Source organism: Magnolia sinica, chromosome 16 (genome assembly GCF_029962835.1).
Source record: "Magnolia sinica isolate HGM2019 chromosome 16, MsV1, whole genome shotgun sequence".
In the NCBI taxonomy this organism is placed as follows: Eukaryota; Viridiplantae; Streptophyta; class Magnoliopsida; order Magnoliales; family Magnoliaceae; genus Magnolia; species Magnolia sinica.
In genome coordinates, this window is record NC_080588.1 from 56,182,782 (window position 1) to 56,203,484 (window position 20,703).

The following is a 20,703-nucleotide window of genomic DNA, read 5'->3' on the forward strand; positions in this document are numbered from 1 at the left end:
AATCCCCATCCATTCATTAGGTGGGCCAAATCATAGAAAACAATGTTTCGTAGTTGATAAATAACAAAATAAAAGTATGGTCTTTTTATGTCTAACTACGGCCATGGCCCTTGATAGAGTGGAATGACAGAAAATGATTGGTATAGCTGACCCCAATTAGTTGGGATAAGGCTTATAGATGATGACAAGTATGGTACTTCATATATCAGTTTGAAAAGAATCAGATTCAAATGCATTAAAAAATCAATAAAACTAATTATCTTCATGCTATGATCTTCGTGGTGGGGGCCATCTTTGGCGTGTCTTAGATTTCTCAATAACATAAATGAATAAATGAAGAAAAAAAGTCTTGTCAAACACAATTCTACACATTCCCTACGAAGCTGTCAACATTGTTTTAAACTTATAAAAAGAATATCAAAACATAAGAAAATTCTTTTTTCAACATAACACTACCAAATATCACAATACCTTTCAACCCTTTCAGTTTCAAGTCCATAACTTCCCATGTTTGGTTCCCATTCTCAGAAGTTAATGAAAGAGAAAAGAAATTTAAAAAAGGAAAGAAACGAAATTTTAAGTCATCTTATTTCATTTAGTTCCAGAGCTCAAACAAACCTAAAAAACAAACACCAAACTGCTATGATATTGATTCAAAAGACCCATTTCTCTCTCTCTCTCTCTCTCTCTCTCTCTCTCTCTCTCTCTTGTTTGATAGTTGATTTCAAGTTTAGAAAGAAGAAGGCATGTCGGCTTCAGGGCGGGGGTTGAGATAAGAACAGTTCGAGGAGAGTTCGTCTTCGTGGCTCTGCAGCACTGGAGCTGTGATCCCCTGGCAACCCTGATTCAGTAGTTAAGAGATTTTAATAACCATTTAAGCAAGAATCCGGATTCTTAATGCAATGGTCACAACTGCACGTGAGTTACGTAACAGAAAATACCTGTTAACCAATAGCGCTAATTTCAAAATAACGGCGACCTTTCAAAGAAAAAAGAATAAGAAGAAATAACGGTGCCCTTCGGGAAAAAAAGCATGTGAGGTCGAACTCATGGGAAGCTTCGTATGAGGTCGAGCGTTGTAGGCCCCACTATGATGTGTGAGGGACATCCGTCCCATTAATCAGATGTACCTTTCCATGGTGACCCATGGGCCAAAATATGTGGACCACACCATAGACAAGAGTTGAGTGTGGATGTTCATTCATTAAAACTTTCTTGATTATACATAAGAGGAAACTTTTAGATCTTGATATCAAGCGCTTTTAAGTTTTTTAGGCATGATTTTTCATGGTTTCATATTCCCCCAACTCAGAGGAAACTTACCGAGTGCAGGGCGTGGATGTATATCCAGTGGGGCCCACAAAGCTCGCCCTCATGGCAAGATGCCTTGAGGCAGATCTCATAGTGTGTATATATGGGAAATGTACCATGAGGTCAACCTCATAGGAGATTCCAATGAGATCAAGCCCCCTGGCCCACCTTGATATATGTTTGCATTTAGTGGGGCACCTTTAAGTCATGGGATATTTAAAAAATTAGTCGTATCCAGAACTTAAGTGGGTCATACCATATGAAACCTTGTGAAATAATGCATTTTGAATATGGTTAAAACTTAGTGTGACCCGTTGTCCAATTGAGACACATAATGGATGTGTTAGATGTTTTAACCACATCTCAATGGGCTTAATAAACAATCATGAAGGTTTCAATAGGTGGATATACACACTCAACTGTTATCTGTGGTGTAGTCCAGACCTGTGGCTCACTATAGAAGAGTGCATCTGATTGATGGGGGTGGATGTCCAAGATAGAACAAAGTGGGGCCCACACAGCTTGAACTCAGGAAAAGCTCCCATGAGGTCATCCTCATAATACCATTTCCACACACACACCATTTCCACACAAATACACAAACAAACATAGAATAAATAATGTAAAATAAAAATGAATTTTTATAAAATAATATTTCTTTATTTTAGATTTTATAATTCAGTATCTTTTCAAGCAAACTATTCATTAAGGTACCTCATTAATTTAGTTATATTTCATTCTCAGTGCTTTTAATTAGATTTTGCTCACGATGATTACATTAATCAACCATATTTATGAGAGCCACTGTGCGACATTTTTCGAGTCTACACAGGAATACTCGAGTAACACAGGCCATGGGTACATCTTGTTCTATGAGAGCCTTATAAGCAGGAGTTGAGGGGATGTGGTTTTCAGGCTGGTGGGTATTATTCTGACCTTCTGAACAATCGGTTATAGTATTTTAGATCTTGATATCTATAAATGAGAATGATTAGACTATGATCAAACATGTAAGAGGTCTGGATTCCTGAACAATTAGTCGGGTTCGTTATAACACTCGTTAGCACAGAGTACAATCCTCAAGTTGTCAGATGGGTCGGGCTAAGGCCATCTTGGGTACTAGAGCTATAACCTACATATGGCTTTATGTCCCAAACACATGTCATTCTATCACACATATGTAAAATTCAAGAAATCTATAGTACCTACCTCTTGGATAATGTCAAGCCATGTTCACTCATATGACATTAATGAGCCTTTCTTTTTAAATTTCAAAATTTATAATTTACTTTCTCATAACTTGAGCCAAAAGTAACTTTCACATGAAAATAAATCAAATTATTGAACCATACTGAGTAAGATATATACTAATCTCAACATCCATGTATAATAAAGATCAACTCAAAATGCATTTCAAAATGAGATTTTGTATTGGGATTCCCATCATATTAGGAATTCTTCTTTTTAGACCACCATACATGGTTAAAAAGAAAACTTTGGAAAGAAAAATGTGAAAGAAACTTAAAAATGCAATTTTTTAAAATATCTTCTAAAATGGGCATGATAAGTTGATAGTGTAGTCACTATCCCATAAGTCTACTAGTTGCTCACATGCGGATGGGTAATATTTATTGTATAGTCAACTGGATGAAGGATCTAAATCCATCATGTACGTGCCAGAAATATAATTTTTAGTATTGGAAAATGTAGTTGTTAATTATGTACCTTCCCATCATTTTCAAGTTGGTACAACTCTTAAGAAGGGTTCTAACAAAGAGTATCTAGTGTCATAACCATATTATCTGAAATTGACATGTTGTATGAGAGCAAACAACATTCCAATGACCCTTAATCTAGTCCACTGATCTAATGGACTTCACATGAGAACAAAATCGTCAAATATGGAAGTAGTTGAATGTCCCAATAACGAGATTTCTTAGACAATCTCATTAAATAAATAAATAAGGTGGAGATGACTTAAATCTAAAGTAGTGTTAATGAAAAAAATAGTAATAATGAACCGATAATCTAACAACTTGTTTAGTGGGAATGAAGTGGACAATTAAAATCATCTATCCTAATTGCTCATGGATTTATTCTCTTATGAGTTTGCTCTCCTAGGCAACCTTTTAATACTTTAACAGATCACTGTGGTTCATACACATGCAATCTATAATTCTATATGATATATGTCTTTGAATAATCTAATCCAGGCCGAATTTTGATGATCAAGACTATTCAACTAATATGCCGGATCATGTATAATGTGTGTCACCAAAATATTCTTCCATTGGACAATCTTACGTGTCTAACTTATGAAGTACAAGTGGATGGTTTACTGTTTACATTATGATGAGAGATTTTGGGAAGATATTTGATGATGACTGATGATGGGTGGCACAAGAGTACATGGTCTGAATCATGAAAAGATGTGGCCTACTTTATTGTTGGTGATAGAACGAATATAACATGTCATTTTGATCAAGTGCATGTTAAGGAGTTAATTTTGTGTGATTGATGTGCATATAATGAATAGCTATATTAATGTTAATCTTTAGAAATGCAGTAAAATGCACAATTACATACTAAAGTGTACTGCACACATGTTTGTAACATGAGTAGTTCATTAGTGGGTCATTCTTTGTGTTTATAGTGATCTAACAATTAAGTTATAATGTAGACCAACCATGGGTATGAATGATCATTATGATAATGAGTGCACACAAGGAATAAATAAGTATGCTATATTGAACTTGATCAGATCAATGGCCCAAGTCTATCAAACTATGGGCTCACTTATCACTGTGTATCTATAGATAACGCACATTATTCCTTTTGTATCATTGCATGTATCTTGTTGCCTTTGATTCATTCTATGTGGGTTGATGGTTGATATGTTCAAGTCTTGTATTCATGTGTTAAATGTACAAAATATATTATTTCCATTATAATGTGAAACATTAAACAATGTATGACTCTTAATACATATACACTTAGAAATTGTACATATGTGGAAAAGATCTCATTTATAAAGATTTTAAATTATAGGGGTTATATACTTGGATGCACTACAATGTTTCAAAGTTATAGATTCATACAAATATTATATTAGCCCATTTGGGATATTGAGCTGGTGTATTTTTAAAATATTACCTTTTGCAGGCCAAATAGATGAAAGGTCTAGATCTTGCATGTGTGCTACTTTTCTGAATATTAAATATTTATTAACTCACATTATATGAATGCTTGTCTCTCTCGAGTTTCACTTACCATGAAGCAAATAGTGACTTGAGTTTCTCGAGTGAACTAGTAGTGAATGTGCCTTAATTCAATATTAATTCTGACCTACATTTTATTATATAGAAAGTGATATTATAGAATATTGGGTCCAATAACAAACGGACCGTCAGCACATATTACTTAACTATTTGACACACTTTATTGCTACTTTTTTTATAAACAGTTCATATTATTGCTTTTATTGATAAAATTGTTGATAGGGTGATGAGTGTACATGCCTAATTTATGAGACAATTTACATTCATTTTTGGCATCGTTCACCATACTTTGTAGATAATATTACCTACTTAGAAAGGTAGATGAAATGTTATTTACATTCAATCATGTGTTAACCTAAAACACGTGTTAGATCCAGTCAATTCATATAATAGTTCCTACGAAAGATTTTTCTTAACTTTTGGTTAATTAATAGATTTATCAGGTGAGCCATAGATATATCTATCAAGGCTAAATCTAAAATTATGGGGTGCACTTGGATGCATTTAGATAAACCACTTAACCCGTGGAGTATAAGTTTAGTCAATATATATTTGATAAATTGGTTGACACATATAAAATTGAAGATTTGTACTAAGGAAGCTATATGTTGAATGTTGTAGATCAATATGCACATGTTTTATGTTGACATGTAGATCTTTGAGACAAGGTGTCTAGAATTAAACATATTGCATGTTTTAATGATCAAATTGGTAGCCATCAAATGAATGATTAGAAAGAATATTGTTAGGAGTCTGAATTCATAAGATGATTATTGGATCAATGAGATTTTTAGGTATATTATATTATCATTGGAAGCTAAATTTGGACATTTGAGATTGGTATTCATATGAGAATATAAGTTTATGTAATGAACTATGTTGTTTTACCATCAACAAATGTATCTAATGACCAAACTTATACACCTATGGAGCCCATTGTTCAATCCGTCCATTAAGATACTTGATAATGAATTTAAACATTTCTCTTCCATATTCAGTTACTAAATATCCATTGATTGTATTGAAATCTACTCACTAATTGATAAATTGGTCAACTGTTTATGTGTTAGGAAACATGTAATAACATGATAATGTTGCAATATGATTACAGGAAGGTTATACTTTATTTTAGTTGTCATATGTCTATACATGACAGATTACTCCAACCTAACCTCATTGTACTGCAGATACAATAAGTTCGATTGACTTTACCACTAGTTGGTTGAATGATGGGCTAGTAAAGTTGGTTAAATAGTAAGAGCACATACAAGGCTAAGAAAGTTGGTTGTATTCAGAGCCGATGATACGATAACTATCATAATAAAAATAATGTGCAGTATCGGTTGCTTGATAGAGTCGTAATTATTGACTCTGTGAGGTTAGAAATGAGTTTGGTATGCGCTGGCTTGAGATATGAATAGTCAAAGAGGATGCGGCTGACTGCCAAAGACTTGACTGAGGAGCAAAAGAAGGAATTCGTCTAAGCAAAGACTCGTTTCTAACTAGCTAGTTGGTGAGGCAATAGCTTGCCAATACAATGATCCCTAGCTGATTTGAAAGGATGATTAGCCACAATGGGACTAAGACATGGCCAAACTCGTATGAGAGACAACAATGGTGAATTTTTCATAATAGGCGAAAGCCTAATGGATAAATGACAAGTGGAGGTAAAAGGCCTACGGATCATAAATCCTCTGACCAAATGACTATCTAAAAAATTAGTCAATGATACATCGAATGAAATGAGGCTGAGCCTACTATATAAGCTACCAATGTTGACAACCTAACTTATACGAGTAGAGATCCCATTAGATAGGTTCAATGGGTAAACAACAAGACAGGAGGTAGACGATTGCACTGATATAAATGAGCCCCTTCTATGGTGTACAGTGAAGAAGAATGAGTTTTTGAATTCTTAATGAATCCATAGCCATATATTTGGTGGTGTAACCAATTGCTGTGTACACTTGATGGAATTCACCTATATAGGTGTGGAGGTGGAGGCCGCTTCGTATGAAAATATAGGCGAATTCTCTAAAGCACTCATGAAATTCAGGTAATGATGTATGGTCGAAACGTACCAAACTATAAAATCACTTGTAATAGAAAAGTTGTGTGAGTGGCTTGTACTTGTGATATACATAAAAAATAATTAGGTTCAAGACTATGGTGTCACCTGATTCCTATAGACCTGTCATGCTTACTCTAATGTCGATTCAAGTCTATGGTGACACTGACACCATTGTACAACTCTTCCATCTTAACCCAAAAAGTTAAAAATTTTGAAACATGTGAGGGATTGTTGTATTTTAAATTATTTTAAAATAATTTAATGTTTCAAAATATCCATTGGGACGGGCTATGGCTATGGCCATAAGTGTCATATCGATGTGTTTTTTTACTTAAGTCTGAAAGGTTGCATCCTTTCATATTTTGTTTTGAAAAGTTTATCTTTTGAAGCCTAAGGGTCGCACCAATTGGGTTTAAACCCAATAGTCACAACCCTTTTTGAAAGGGTGTCTCTACACCCTTAAGAGTGTCTTCACAAAGTTTATAAATAGATTTCTAATTTTAAGTTTTGAAATGGATTAGAAAATCAGGTTTCCTCTTAAAAATGTGTTCAAGTATTTTCTAGTTTGGGTTAAGACTACAAGTGGTTCGAGCCCGTGTACAAGTGAGTGCACAACTGGGACCGGGTTTTAGTCATTATATCCTGGAGGTCAATTACTCTGGAAACTTGTTGCACTTGGGATGTTATCCAATGGGAGCAAATTCGATTTCAAGCCGAGTGACTCGTGTCACGCATCAATTTCTATAAACCGATAAGTTTTCTATTTTCTTATTTTAATTTTAATTTTAATTATTTAAATATTTTTTCAAACTCCATATCCCAACACATACAGTGGATAGTGGAGAAAAAGAATAGACCTTCCTTTGCTCCATAATTAAAAAAGAAAGTTTAAATGGTGGTAAGAGATTTTTACAGGGAAAGCTTCGTAATCTTCACTCTGAAAATATCTAATAGAAATGCAACTGCACCAAATAAATAAATAAATAAAATTCAACCACATTTTAGTTAACGACAAAAATACCTTTATTTAGCAAATAACTAAAATACTTTCCATTTAACATACCAAATAACTCTTTGTTAGCATGTTTATTTTAAGAATCGGTATCCTTTATCTGCCACAAGTAGAAAAAATCTTACTTGGTGCAATCTAATTGGACCACATCATCACACAATGCATTAAATGTAATAGTACTGTTGACAATGTCAATGATGACATGGATCAATCATGATGCAGGAAAGCATTTGGATTCTTATTTTAAAAACTAAGAATGCAGTGCCCTTGAGAAATGCTAGTTCTCTCAAAGCACCATAAGTTAGCATGCTCCTAGTGGCATAGGTTCACTTGGACAGTCTACTTGATCAATTTAAAATATCTATCAAGTCTATAATATATTTATACTGAAATACCAAGGGTCGAGACTTGAATCAAAGAGAGGTAGTGAAAATCTTACTCCCAGATCAACCAGGCCCACTCTATCTCCAAAATTAGAAAATGGTTCTTCCTCATTGCCAGCTTGTCCCAAATTCCTCCTAGAAAATATTATATTGGCCAGGAGGTGGCCATCGATTTTGGGATTCCTCCCCTCTCACTAGTTATCATTCATTCTCTATTGTTAAATAGAAAAGACCAATACTGGGTCAAACTAAATGTCGACAGTTCCACCCAGGGAAACCCGGCCTTTATGGGGAAGGAGAACCTGTAGAGACGAGAGAGGCAATTTCATTTTCGCATATTCCAGATGATATGGTGTTGCTTCAAACTTCTAGGCTAAAGTAAAAGCTATTGTGGATGGGCTGAACATTTATATGGACTAAGGATTCACAAGGGTGTAAGTGGAAAGCGACTCATCAGCAGTGGTCAACTTATTCTCTTCTTACGACCAAATGCCATGAAAAATCTACAATTTCAAGATGAGATTCAATGTTATTCGGGAGTTTACCCAATCTAGATAATCTACTCTCTCTCTCTCTCTCTCTCTCTCTCTCTCTCTCTCTCTCTCCGACCTTATTCATCATCATGGCGGAGGTCTTGAGCAAAGGACTCAATCGCCTCTTCCCATCAGGGACCTGCCATCCTTACAGACTTCCCATGAATAGCTCCATTATATCCCATCTATTATTCGCTGGTGATACTATTATTTTCCTTAATGGCAGGATCTCCTCGATTCGCTCCCTCCTCGCTTTCCTTCAATCCTACGAGATGGAATCGGGCCAGAAAGTTAATCCGTCAAAGAGCCGCTTCCTCCTCCCCAAAAAAGCTCCTCCAAAGAGGGCCAGGCTAATCTCTCATATCAACGGCTTCCAGCAATCTTCTTTTCCCCTCATATACCTGGGAGCCCCGCTTGTTCAAGGAAAAGTTCAATACTAGCACCTCCTCCCTCTTATTCACAAGATCGAACTCAGGATCGCGGGATGGAAGGCCAAGCTTCTCAACCAGGTGGCAAAGCTTGTGCTTATCAAGCATGTACTTGGAAGTATCCCTGTGCATATCATGTCAGCCCTCAACATTCCGAAGAGAACCTGTCACCAAATTGAGTCGACGCTTGCCTCCTTTTGGGGAACACAGAAGACGGGAAACGAAGACATTGGGTTAGATGGAGTGAATTATGCTTTCCACTGATCGAGGGAGGTTTTGGCATCAGAAGATTGGTGGACATTATGCAAGCCTTCTGATGTAAGATGGCTTGGAGGCTCCTTGAGGGGAAATCTCTATGGGCTAAGCTCTTTTCAGCCAACTGCCTATCCAAATTCGTTTCTAGCACTATCCAACCCTACATTGAAGGCTCCAGCATCTGGAAAGAGATCAAAGCCAACCTTGTTTTTTGTATCCTCAACACAATATGGATGATAGGAGAAGAAAATGTTAAATTCTGGACACACAACTGGTTAGGCAATGGGTTGCTTATTGATGCCTCATCCTCCCCTCCTCTAGGCTCAGCGAAAGACGCATTGGTCAAGGACTTCTTAGACCCCCATGGCAGGTGGGATCTATCATTGGCTGAAGCTATGCCCCTAGCCACCTCCATCCTAGCTATCAAAGAGAGCGGGATCATTCTTACCAATAAGAAAGACAAAGTCATATGGAACCTGACACCCTCTGGAAGATTCTCAACCAAATCAGCCTGGGATGTAATCTGCGCATCCCGCCCCAATCAATCATGGACCCAATGGGCCTGGAACAAGCACTTGCCTCCCAAGCTCGCCATCTTCCTTTGGAAGGTGATGCACAAAGCGATTCCGGTAGACAATGTGGTTCAGAAAATTTGCATCAGCCTGGCTTCAAAATGTGTTTACTATGTGAACCCCCTTCCTCTCTGAGCTTCAACTGTCGATGGCAGGCAACAGTTCTCTCCTGCTTCCTACCCTTCAACTCTCATTCGAGCCAGTGGTAACAGGCCTCTCTCGAATATTCTAACTAATACTCCCTTTCCTCGGTCCACCCTCACCTCTGAGCACTGTAACCCAACCTCCATCTCCCATCTTTCCCAGCTCTCCTTAGACCACCCAACCTCAACCTCTCAACACAACCATCCATATGGTGACATGCCTACAACCTGCTCAGAGCAACAGACCCATCTCCCTCCTCAACAGGCCCGACAGACTATCGTAGACCCACCCTCTACCCCCAACCCCTTGATTAGTCAAAGTTCCAATCTCCATATCATTGTCAACCCTTATCCTCTAGCCCATCTCCCCCTCAATACCCCATGCCAACAATCAGCCAGCAGATCAGTTCTCCCACAACATGGAAGACCTAGACCACCTTCTCTGCAATGGGTTGGTCACCTTCCAAGTTTGGAACTTCTTTGCCTGCTTATTCCAGGTCCAGTTATCTCGAGGCCAAGTTATTAGCAATCAGATTCAGCTTTGGATGGCATCTGTCAGGAATTCTCCTTCCTAACAGTTGCTCCGGGCCCTCATTCCCTTTATCATCATTTGGGAATTATGGATTGGCAGTAACGCTGCAAGATACGACAATCACCCTTTCTCAGCGGGCCCAACCATCATCAAAATCTCCAAATGGCTCCAAGATTTAGGCTCCCAACTACCACACTTGGACACTTACTCTATCCAGGGATCGATCATCGTGTGATCTTTGGGTTTAAATATGAGCAACCTTACATCCTTTGATAGGGCCCAAGTCATTACATGGAGGAAACCTCCACCAGGTTGGATCAAGCTGAATGTTGACGGCTCTGCGAGGGGTAACCCAGGAGAAGGAGGTGGAGGAGTTTGCAGAGATCACCAAGGCAACTTCATCTTCACCTTCCATAACAGCTATGGTCGTGTTTCCAACACAGTTGCTGAAGTTCATGCTTTGGCTGACGGCTTGTATCTATGCAGAGACAGAGGACTGTCTAACATAATAGCAAAGACTGATTCACGTCAGATTTTCGAAGCGGTGGTCAACCCCAACATCTCTCACAGCTGGAACATCTGGTACCTCCTGGGAGCCATTCAGCAGCTCTCACAACCACTCAACATCTGTTTTTCCCATACGCTAAGAGAGGGCAATTCGGTGGCAGACGACCTCGCCCAATACGCTAGCAATGGATCCTCGAATAAGCTATTTCTTTCGCTGAATGATCTCCCCATCCTCTCCAGAGGATCCCTGCTCCTTGATAAGGCCAGTATTAGCCAGATCAGGCGCACCAGACCCAAGAAGGGAGTAGGCTAACTCCATGTTTTCCCTGAGATTCCCATTCGGTGCTGCGATGGGGATGCTTCTTCCAGCCTCCCTAGAATCTCTAGAGCTGATTGCTGCTGTCCTCTCCCTTATTTCTTTTGGCCTTTCCTCCCTGTCCTTGTCGCTGATTTGGGTAGTTTGCTGGTTCCTGCTACTTCATCTGGGGGTATTTTCTTGCTAACCAGGTGGCTGGTCTTTGAGATAGTCCGGATCAGCTTATTTCTTTAGTGCAGAGTTTCGCATTCTTCCCTGGATTGGTTGCAGAATTTTTCTTCCATATGCAGCAAGTCGGCTGCCCTCTTCTCGGCTGCTGCCCCTGTTAGTGTAACCAGATTTCTTGGGCATTCTATTGGGTTTGTCTAGTTTAGTAGCCTTAGTTCTTTGTTTCGAGTCGTGGTCCAGATCTTTTTGTTGGGACCTGCCTGAATGGCTGTACATTTCCTTTCATATATACACATATATATTTTAGGTGGAATCACTCCACCTTTCCTTAAATTTATATTTAAATAAATAAAAAAAAAAAAAAAAAAAAAACCTGCCTCATCAATAGAGATTATGGTGTTTTGGATCATCCTCATGGTGCATGCTTGTGTTCAATGTGGACCACCAAAATTGACGTCCTTCATTGGAACAATCTGATCACTGGACATTGGCCAATTGGATTACTTAAGTTGTCCATTTTTTTCCTTTTAACCATCCATCTTGTGGTCGCTGAACAAATGGATAGTCTATCAGTTATTATTATTATTATTATTATTATTATTATTATTATTATGTATTCCCTATCCATAGTGGGACCCACTATTTGCATGGTCTACAATGAATACATGTACCGTACATGCATGTGTACAATCGATACCATTCTTCCAAAGAATTATACAGTTCTAAGGAAATTAGGGTTTGATAGAAACTTTAAGGGTTCCCCATTTATTGAGTGATTAGGGTTTGATACAACTTACTTGTGCCAAAGAGTAGTGGCTTGAAGTAACAGTAGATGCGAGCCCAGTCCCGCTGCTCGGGTAATGATCAGACCACGGGGACATGTTCATATCAACGTGTCCGAATGCTGCTTGACGCATGTCATTATGCTTCATGTCATTACTTGCATTACCCACATTAAAGTGATCGGCGAGGGGCAACCCGTTTGCATGCATGAGTGTTGAGTAGGTCGTCGTCGATGTTGGTGGCAAGTATTCGGCTAAGGGCTGTGTTTGTTCCCTACACAAACATCACTTGTGTTTAGGTTTGTTGGTTGGTATTAAGCTAATGAAGATTGTCATTAGGAAAGATAAGTACCGTAATGGAAGCAGTCCATTCGAGTCTAGAAAATTCAATATTTGGGTCTGTGGATCTTTCTGCGGAAGCCAATCCAACATTTGATTTGAATCCCCTGTGATGAATCCGTTGCCATTTGCATTCTGTGGTTGCAGATATATCTATTGACAAAAAAGAACAAATTTGTTAGAATATATCACTCTCATAAATTTATTTTAAAAGTTTGTCTTGGTTCCCTAATACATGATCAGGCCCACACAAACATATGTGGGGAATAATCACAAGTAATCTTCTCCATGGAATCTATGATGGAGTCAAGCCGTTATAAGGTCCACGTGGGTGCATGTAAACTATCCAATTCAACCCATAAGGATGGATCCAATCATCAGGTGGGTATACCCAAAAATCAGGCGGAAACAATCATCAGGTGAGGCCCACCATCCTGTTTTTTGCTATATATGAAAGAGCTTTCCTAAATAAATAAATAATAAAAAAAAAACGGTGGGGCCCACCATACAGAACAATTGACAACCACCCTAAAGCCTCGAAAATCCTTATGGGGCCCACAGGCATATATGGACATGGAACGATAGATAACTAAATTAGGTTTCAAAGAGAAAATTTCAAATATATATATATATATATATATATTGGGTTAGCTGGTTAGTACACACCCATGTCAGAAAATTTATATTAGATTAAGAAAGACTTTTGAAAAAGATATGTTCAGTTGGAAGAAAAAAAAAAAAAAACACCATTGTATTGTAACCTTAATGCGAAGTTGTATTGTAATTTTAACATACAGCACTTTCTTTTCCACCAATACGTTAGTCATTTTATTTCCTTCCAGCTGTTAGTAATCGATTTATCTTCTTTCCTTTTTTTTCTTTTTTTTTTTTTTTTTTTGAAATTTTAAGATTGAACTTCGGAATATGAGAATATATTCCATTATTATTATTATTTTGAAAACATTGTAAAAGTACGATTCTGCAAAATCCTCTTCCAATTCAAACATACTGCATAAAACTAACACGCTTCTTTCATGATCATTTTGAAAATAGGTTCAAAACACCAGCCCTATTGCTTATTTTTTGTTCCTTACTACTAGATATGTTCTCAGAAGTTGGAAAGTGCAACAAAACAGAGGTCGATTGGAAAAGATGAAATGAAGGAGACGAGTATTATAGCAATCAAAAGAAAATGTTAGTAAACAAAATAACCATTAGGCCTTCGGTGTTGCTTATTGCTCCTGCTGTTGTTGAGTTTGTGTTAGATATAACAGGATGTATTAAATATCACATTGTAACATGATGTATTCTTTAGCAACGTTCAATACATCCGATACCGTTTAGCTCGACTTTATACTGCCGAGAGAGAGAGAGAGAGAGAGAGAGAGAGAGAGAGAGAGAGAGAGATGCTCACACTCTAGCTGTTGGTCCAACTAGTTGGCGTGTGCCCACCATAGTGTTTGTATGACATCTCACCTGTCCAACAAAGTTCTCCCACCATGAAAACAGGATGCCCCAAAAATCAGATCGATCCAACTATTGGGTGGGCCATAGATTGGAACACCATGAACAACGACCCATGAAGCTCCATATTGATCCAGGGCATCTCATTTTCATGGTTGGATCAAACTGATTTGGCATCCCATTTTCATGGTGGGATAACCTTGATGGGTGGGCGAGATGTCATACAAACACCATGGTCGGCCCCGCATGCCAACTAGATGCAACTAGTTGTTTGTGAGCATTTCTCACAAATATGTACTTCTCACAAGTCGAGAGATTCTCTATTCAGATGAAAGAAAACTCTATACATGTATTTGCCTATCATATACCCCCCGCTACTCTAAATGTTGTTTTTGATGTCTTAAATCTTGTTAAGAAATAGGGCCTGTCAATGCCACCTTCGATGGCATTGAACAATGCTCGAACCTATCGAGTTTTTTCGAATTTTATCCAGTTGGTCATTGGACTATCAGGGTGTCTTTTCAATACCATCTGAGGGTGTTCGATGACATCAAAGGAAATGTTCAATGCCATCGAACATAGCTCGATGCAATTGAGAATTTCTGAAAAATCATGTTTTGTCTCTGGACAATTGAGGTGTTTGTTCGATGCCAACGAAGGATTAGTTTCGATGACATTGAAGACTTTTCAATGCCATCGACAGATTCCACGCAGATTTTTCACATAGTTGATATTTTGCACAATTTGTTTCCGATTTTGCTTGGGATCCTTCCATAGGCTATATATATGGGTGTATACGAGATTGTGAGGTATTGCTAGGGTTTCTAATTCATCCAAAGGGTTTCAAGAGTGTAGCAAGGGGTTTGATTCGAGGTTGTTCGAATCGGGTAAGCTCTTTCTTTGCTCAACTAATTTCCCCAGTTTTGGTTCATTTATATGATAGGTGAGGTCCGGATCTTTTTGTCGGATGCCGCTCGAAAGTCTGTACATTTTCCTTCTTATTTTTAAACTCAGGTGAAAACAAAAAGCTCTTTCTCTTTGTAATTTCTTCGTTCATAGTGATTATATGTCGCTTTGTACTGTGGGTTTTTCCGAAAGGGTTTTTCCAAGTTAAATTCATTGTGTTCTCTTAGTGCTTGGCTTGTGTGATTGGATTACTCTCCTCGATTCATCTGTATGTGTTTCCGCAGTTCCCCAACACTAAAAGCTCCTAAAATCTAGAAAATACATGAATGAAAGAAATCCCATAGGACATCGAAGAAAGAACATCTCCCTAGATCGAAACAGGGAGTTGGGGCACTCTCTTTAACGCTTATTCCTAATGTTTCCAAGCCCAACCTTATCCACAAATACATATATAGAGTCGTTTTTCTAACATCTTCATGGGGAGGTTGCTAATACTCTCGAATCTTTTAAATGGCACACAGGCAAGCAACTGTTGAAAAAAGAAAAAAATCATCAAGCCATGGTACAAAAGTCATGCCAATCATATGATCCTAAGCTTTTGATCAATGGCACCAAAATGGATAGAAAAAATTGATTAGAGGGGCTGCCAACTGTTTTTTTTTTTTGAAAGCATGGATTTCATTAGATACCTGAACAAAATTACATTTTGGGACTTCTCAGGAAAAAAGGACCGGAGGAACACCTAACATATCTTAGTCGGGAGAATCCGAGCCAAAGAAACAGATTACCTCTCCCTAATTGCGCCTAACCCCACCTTATCCAGGAAAAGAAGCCCTCTTACTTGTGGAGGGAGCTCAACAAAACGATCATCGAAAAAGGCTGATTGGAGGTTGCTCCCCATGCAGACCAAAGCATTGGCTGGGGCGTTACCCTCCCTGAAGATATGCTGGAATTCCACTTGCCCTCGAAGACGAAGCTTCTCAATCCTGAAGGACCAATATTTCCATTTTCAGCCCAGACATAGGTTTTCGTTTAAGATTTTTGCTATCACCTGAGAGTCGGATTCGACCACCACTCTGCCATAGCCCTTTGAGAGACAGAGAGAGGCCATCATGGACCGCACAAAGTTCAACACCAATGTTGGAGAGCACCCCGTAACCAGCTGCAAACCCAAACAAAAACTGACCCTTGTCACCCCTACAAACACCTTCGCCCCTTGACATTCCTAGATTACCTCTCGAGGATCCATCAACATTTATCTTAACCCAATTTGTAGGTGATTTCAGCCATTTCAGCACCGTTTGTAGGCCAGGCCTCACCCTATTCGAGATTCCAGCCACTGAAGTGCTAGACAGGGAACGCACCACACCCTCCGAGCTTCTACCATTGTGACCGTTGATGTGGGATAACCACTAGGAGACTCTGGCGATCATGACAGAAACAGATGGGGTCTTCCCTTTGAAAAATGCTGCATTTCTCGCCTTCCATAGCTCCCAAAAGATTAATGGTGGTGCCAACTTATGAATGAGGGGACTCCCAGCCTCGGCCGAAGAGGACGTCCACCATTGGGACAACCTGGACTCAACTGAAGAAGTATGCATCACGCTGATCCCAAAAACCAGGCCAAAGTAGTTCTAGGTAGAACGGCTAGCTCACCATTTAGAAATAAATGAGCAATGGACTCACCTCAAGGGCCCTGGACGGAATTAACTGAACAGCAAACACATTTTGATGCTAAATGAATTCCACAAGATTGGATGGCACCCTCCACCGGCACCAATTTATATAGCAACTTCCAGACAGAGAGAAACTTTCGGAGGCAGCTTACCGTGCCAAACCCACCTCGTCCAACCCTTATAAGGAGAAATAGCTCTGCTCCTAACCCAAGTAGATTTTACAGAGAATAGACCCGAGGAGGTATAAGGCAAGAGAGGGGAATCAGGGCCATCTGATAAACAAAAGCCTGCCTGAAAGATGTAGTCAACCACATCCTAAGGGAGGAGACCGAAGACCGCAAAGAAAGGAAAGGGGCCATTTGGGCCTATGAATTGATGAACCTTCAACGAAATTAACTCCTGAGGGATAATACCTGAGATTGCCGACTGGAGGGGGCCAAGCCCTGTCCAGTTCGCACTCCATAGGCTGCATTCACCAACGCTAATGCTCCACTGCACTTGGTCTTCTAACTGTGGCAATCGGTGCAGGATTTTCTTCCAAATAGGGGAATAGAGGCAAGATGCACTACCCGAGCTAGAGGGGGGCTGAAACTGTCCATTTTTTGCTTCCATGACCGAGCTCCATAAACTGGCTTCCTTTCTAAATTTAAGCACCCAGGCCATCTTTAGCTGATATGAGTGCATGACCTCTGATAACTTACGAATACCGATCCCACCTTCATCTTTAGGCTATGTAATGGTTTTCCAGCTCCTCCAATGGAGCTTCCTCTTGTCTTCTGCCCAACCCCAAAAAAAGGACACAAAACGGCTTTCCAAAGCTATAAGAACCTACTTAGGAAGTTGGGTTGCTGCCATTGCATGGATTGGAATGCTACCTAGAACATGATTAATCAATACTGCTCTACCGGCCTGGGATAGAAACTTAAGAATCAGGGATGGTTTGCCAGCTGTTGCCTTAGCAGGGATGGTTTGTTCTCCCTCATCTTCATCTACTTTCCTGTAGTCCTAGCCGAGGGGCAGTCTGTTTGAGTTTGTCTGTCTCTGGCCTTCCTCTCCTTTCTAATTCCTTTTTTCCTTTGGGATAGTGCTCATGTTATATGATAGGTGTGCCCTGAAGTTTTTTTTTTTTGGAGCTCACTTGAAAATCTAGTTTGTAAGCTCCTTTTGGCAATATACATACAGGTGGGGTTTTTCCAAAAAAAAAAAGTCGAATCGTCATCTTGAAACATCAATTAGATAGATCTCACTTTGTAACATCAATTAGATATCTCTAACTTTTTATTTCATTTGATTCTTAAGTAACACTTTGTTTTGATGATTCTAACCATGTGATTTATAACTCGTTAATATGGATGGTTGTAACAAATTGGCTCCATATAAAACGTTAGGATCATTCAATCCATGTGATTCTTGCACCATGTCTTGTTCCTAGTTGTACGCATAAATGAATAGATAAAATCGACAAATGAGCCCTCCTACGTGCTATTTAAAAGGTTTGGGAATGTTGGCAAAACCACACATGTAATAAACACACACACACACACACGTATACACACATATATACTACACACATACATATGTATATTTACACATATATACATATAAATACATACATATGGATGTATGGATGTATGCATTGTGTGTGTGTGTGTGTGTGTGTGTGTGTGTGTGTGTGTGAAAGGTTTCAAGTCCAACCGGTTGGAGTATAAGAACAGTCCACCCAACAGATCCAACCTATAATGTGCATGTGACATCTAATCCTTCTAAGAGGTTGACCCATCAAGAGGAACACATGCTGTAAAAATCAGCCATGTTTACTTATCAGATGTGCCACACCATAGAAAACAATTTTATTGCCATATATAAATATAAAAAAATGAAGTGTGGCATACTTGGTGAATGGATGTCGCTGATTTTTTTCACAAGGTTATCCTCATTATAAGTCTAACCTCTTGGGTGGGTTTCATGCTGCACACACATGAAATGTTGGTTCTCCAATGGATGGGTGGTAATTAACTTATGGTCCAAGTGGTTGGACTTGATATATTCTCATATTATACACACATATATACGAAACGCTCACACACAACTAGTAGTATGTCCAACTAAGTGTATAGGGCCACCATTGTGTTTGTATGACATTTCACTAGTTCAAAAAGGTTGTCCCACCATGAAATTGTGACGCCTCAAAAGACAAGTGATCCAACTATCAGGTGGGAGGTGGGGCACACTGTAGAAAACCAAGAACGACCACCCATTTTCATAGGGGCACATCTAATGGTTGGATCAACTTGATTTTTGGGGCATCCCATTTTCATGATGGGATAACCTTGTCGGTGGGCGAGATGTCATTCAAACACCATGATGGCCCCATTTGCCAACTAATTGGACATACAACTAGTGTGTAAACATTTCTCTCTCATTGTACACACATACATAAATATATAAGTATAGATAGATACACACACACACACATATATCTAAGACCTAGTGTTGCTATTTTTACTAATATTCTTGGCACTTTCATCGTAACATTCCTCCATGATTTAGATTTTACCAAATAATGCATCAAAAAATTGATATTCTTGAGCAAGCTTTTCCAAAGGAGAAATTGATATTCTGGTTGGGATGCAATGCATTCAGATTTGATGGTTAGAGAATGTTGGTGAATTGGGTTATTTCTAAGATAAACAATTGGCCAAGAGGGGTTGCTTAAATTAAATGTTGATGGCACCTCTAGAAGAAACCTGATATTTGGGGGGGGGGGGGGGGGTGAGATTACTTTTCATACTTTCTATGGTCGGGGTTCTAATATGATTGCCAAAACATAGGTGCTGCAAAATGGTTTGGAGATTTGTGAAAATATGGGGTTGTCCAACATCATAGTGGAGACTGACTCTTGTATTGTAGCGGACATGGGTTCAAATCTCTTAGCATCAAGCCCTTAGAACATTTATACCGATTAGAAAACATTCAGGTAAGTCAGCGATCCCTTAATCTCAAGTTTTCTAATATATTTTGTAAAAGCAAATTGGTCACGAATGGGCTAATTAGGTTGGCCAATGATGGTTGCCCCAATCAGCTATATTGGAGTCAAGCAAACCTTCGAAAGTTAATTAGGGACTCTATAGGCTTAGACAATGTAAGGGTAGGGATTTTTTTTTTTTTTTTTAAAGGAGGCCTGATTATCCTCTGTTGGTAGAGTGCCTTGTTCGGTCAACCGAGGAATTCTTGAGTCAACCGAAGAATAGCGTGATGTTCCCAGTCGACTGAGATCTATTTCAGTTGACCTAGAGACTCTGTTGATGTCTCGGTCGACCGAAGGTTTAATTGATCAGAATGCGTAAGTGCAAGTTTTTTTTTCTTTTTAATTTCATATGGAACTGTATAAATAGCCTTCTAATTACCCAATTAGGGAGAATGAAACGGAGCTTATCACATTTTCCAGGGTTTTCAGGGAGAAGCTAGGGTTTTACACCTGTAAGTTGTTCCATCTCTTGTAACTTTATGATTATAGTAGATTATTTGTTGCTTTGGGCTGTGGTTTTTTCTCGCAAGGATTTTTCACGTAAAATTTACTATTCTCTGTGATTGCTTGAATTTTTCTTTCCCTATTGTGTCATGTGATTCCATCTAAGGTTGCTTCCGCGCCGGACAAGTCCTGTTAGGGCTTGTTGCATCCCCAACACTTACGACCCTCTTTGGTAATGGGGAGAGGAGCAATCTTTACCGAATTGGCAACTTTAAGGTCTTCTTCACAATCTTTCATTCCCATTTTCTTTCACTCTTTCTTTTTGGGTTATTTTGGGTTAGGTTATTATGTATATGGGTTCATATGATAGGTGGGGCCCCACTCGAATGTTTGTTGGTAGTTTATTAATAAATCATTTCTTCACAAAAACAAAATAAAAAAAATCAATCCTAAAAGGATTAATCAACTGCAAAAGGTGTGCACTAGCCAATGCTCTAATGGGATAAGTACAAAACACAATTTCCATTCAAAGGTTTACACATGCTCTTAGGGTGT

General features: G+C 38.8%; 1 protein-coding gene across 5 annotated transcripts in view; it reads right to left on the reverse strand.

Moving 5' to 3' along the window:
- Window positions 1-373: 373 nt before the first annotated feature.
- Window positions 374-20,703, reverse strand: part of LOC131229407 (agamous-like MADS-box protein AGL104) — a 39,489-nt gene continuing 19,159 nt past the window's right edge. For 2 of the 5 annotated variants that reach the window (XM_058225361.1, XM_058225360.1), the window contains exons 9-11: window positions 12,644-12,783; window positions 12,307-12,565; window positions 374-841 (exon numbers count right to left, since the gene is read on the reverse strand). In XM_058225361.1, the coding sequence (XP_058081344.1) occupies window positions 731-841; window positions 12,307-12,565; window positions 12,644-12,783 (510 nt within the window). In that variant the 3' untranslated portion in view covers window positions 374-730. Of the gene's footprint in view, window positions 842-12,302; window positions 12,566-12,643; window positions 12,784-20,703 lie in introns of all 5 variants that reach the window. The other 3 variants (XM_058225362.1, XM_058225364.1, XM_058225363.1) reach the window with 3 other exon arrangements.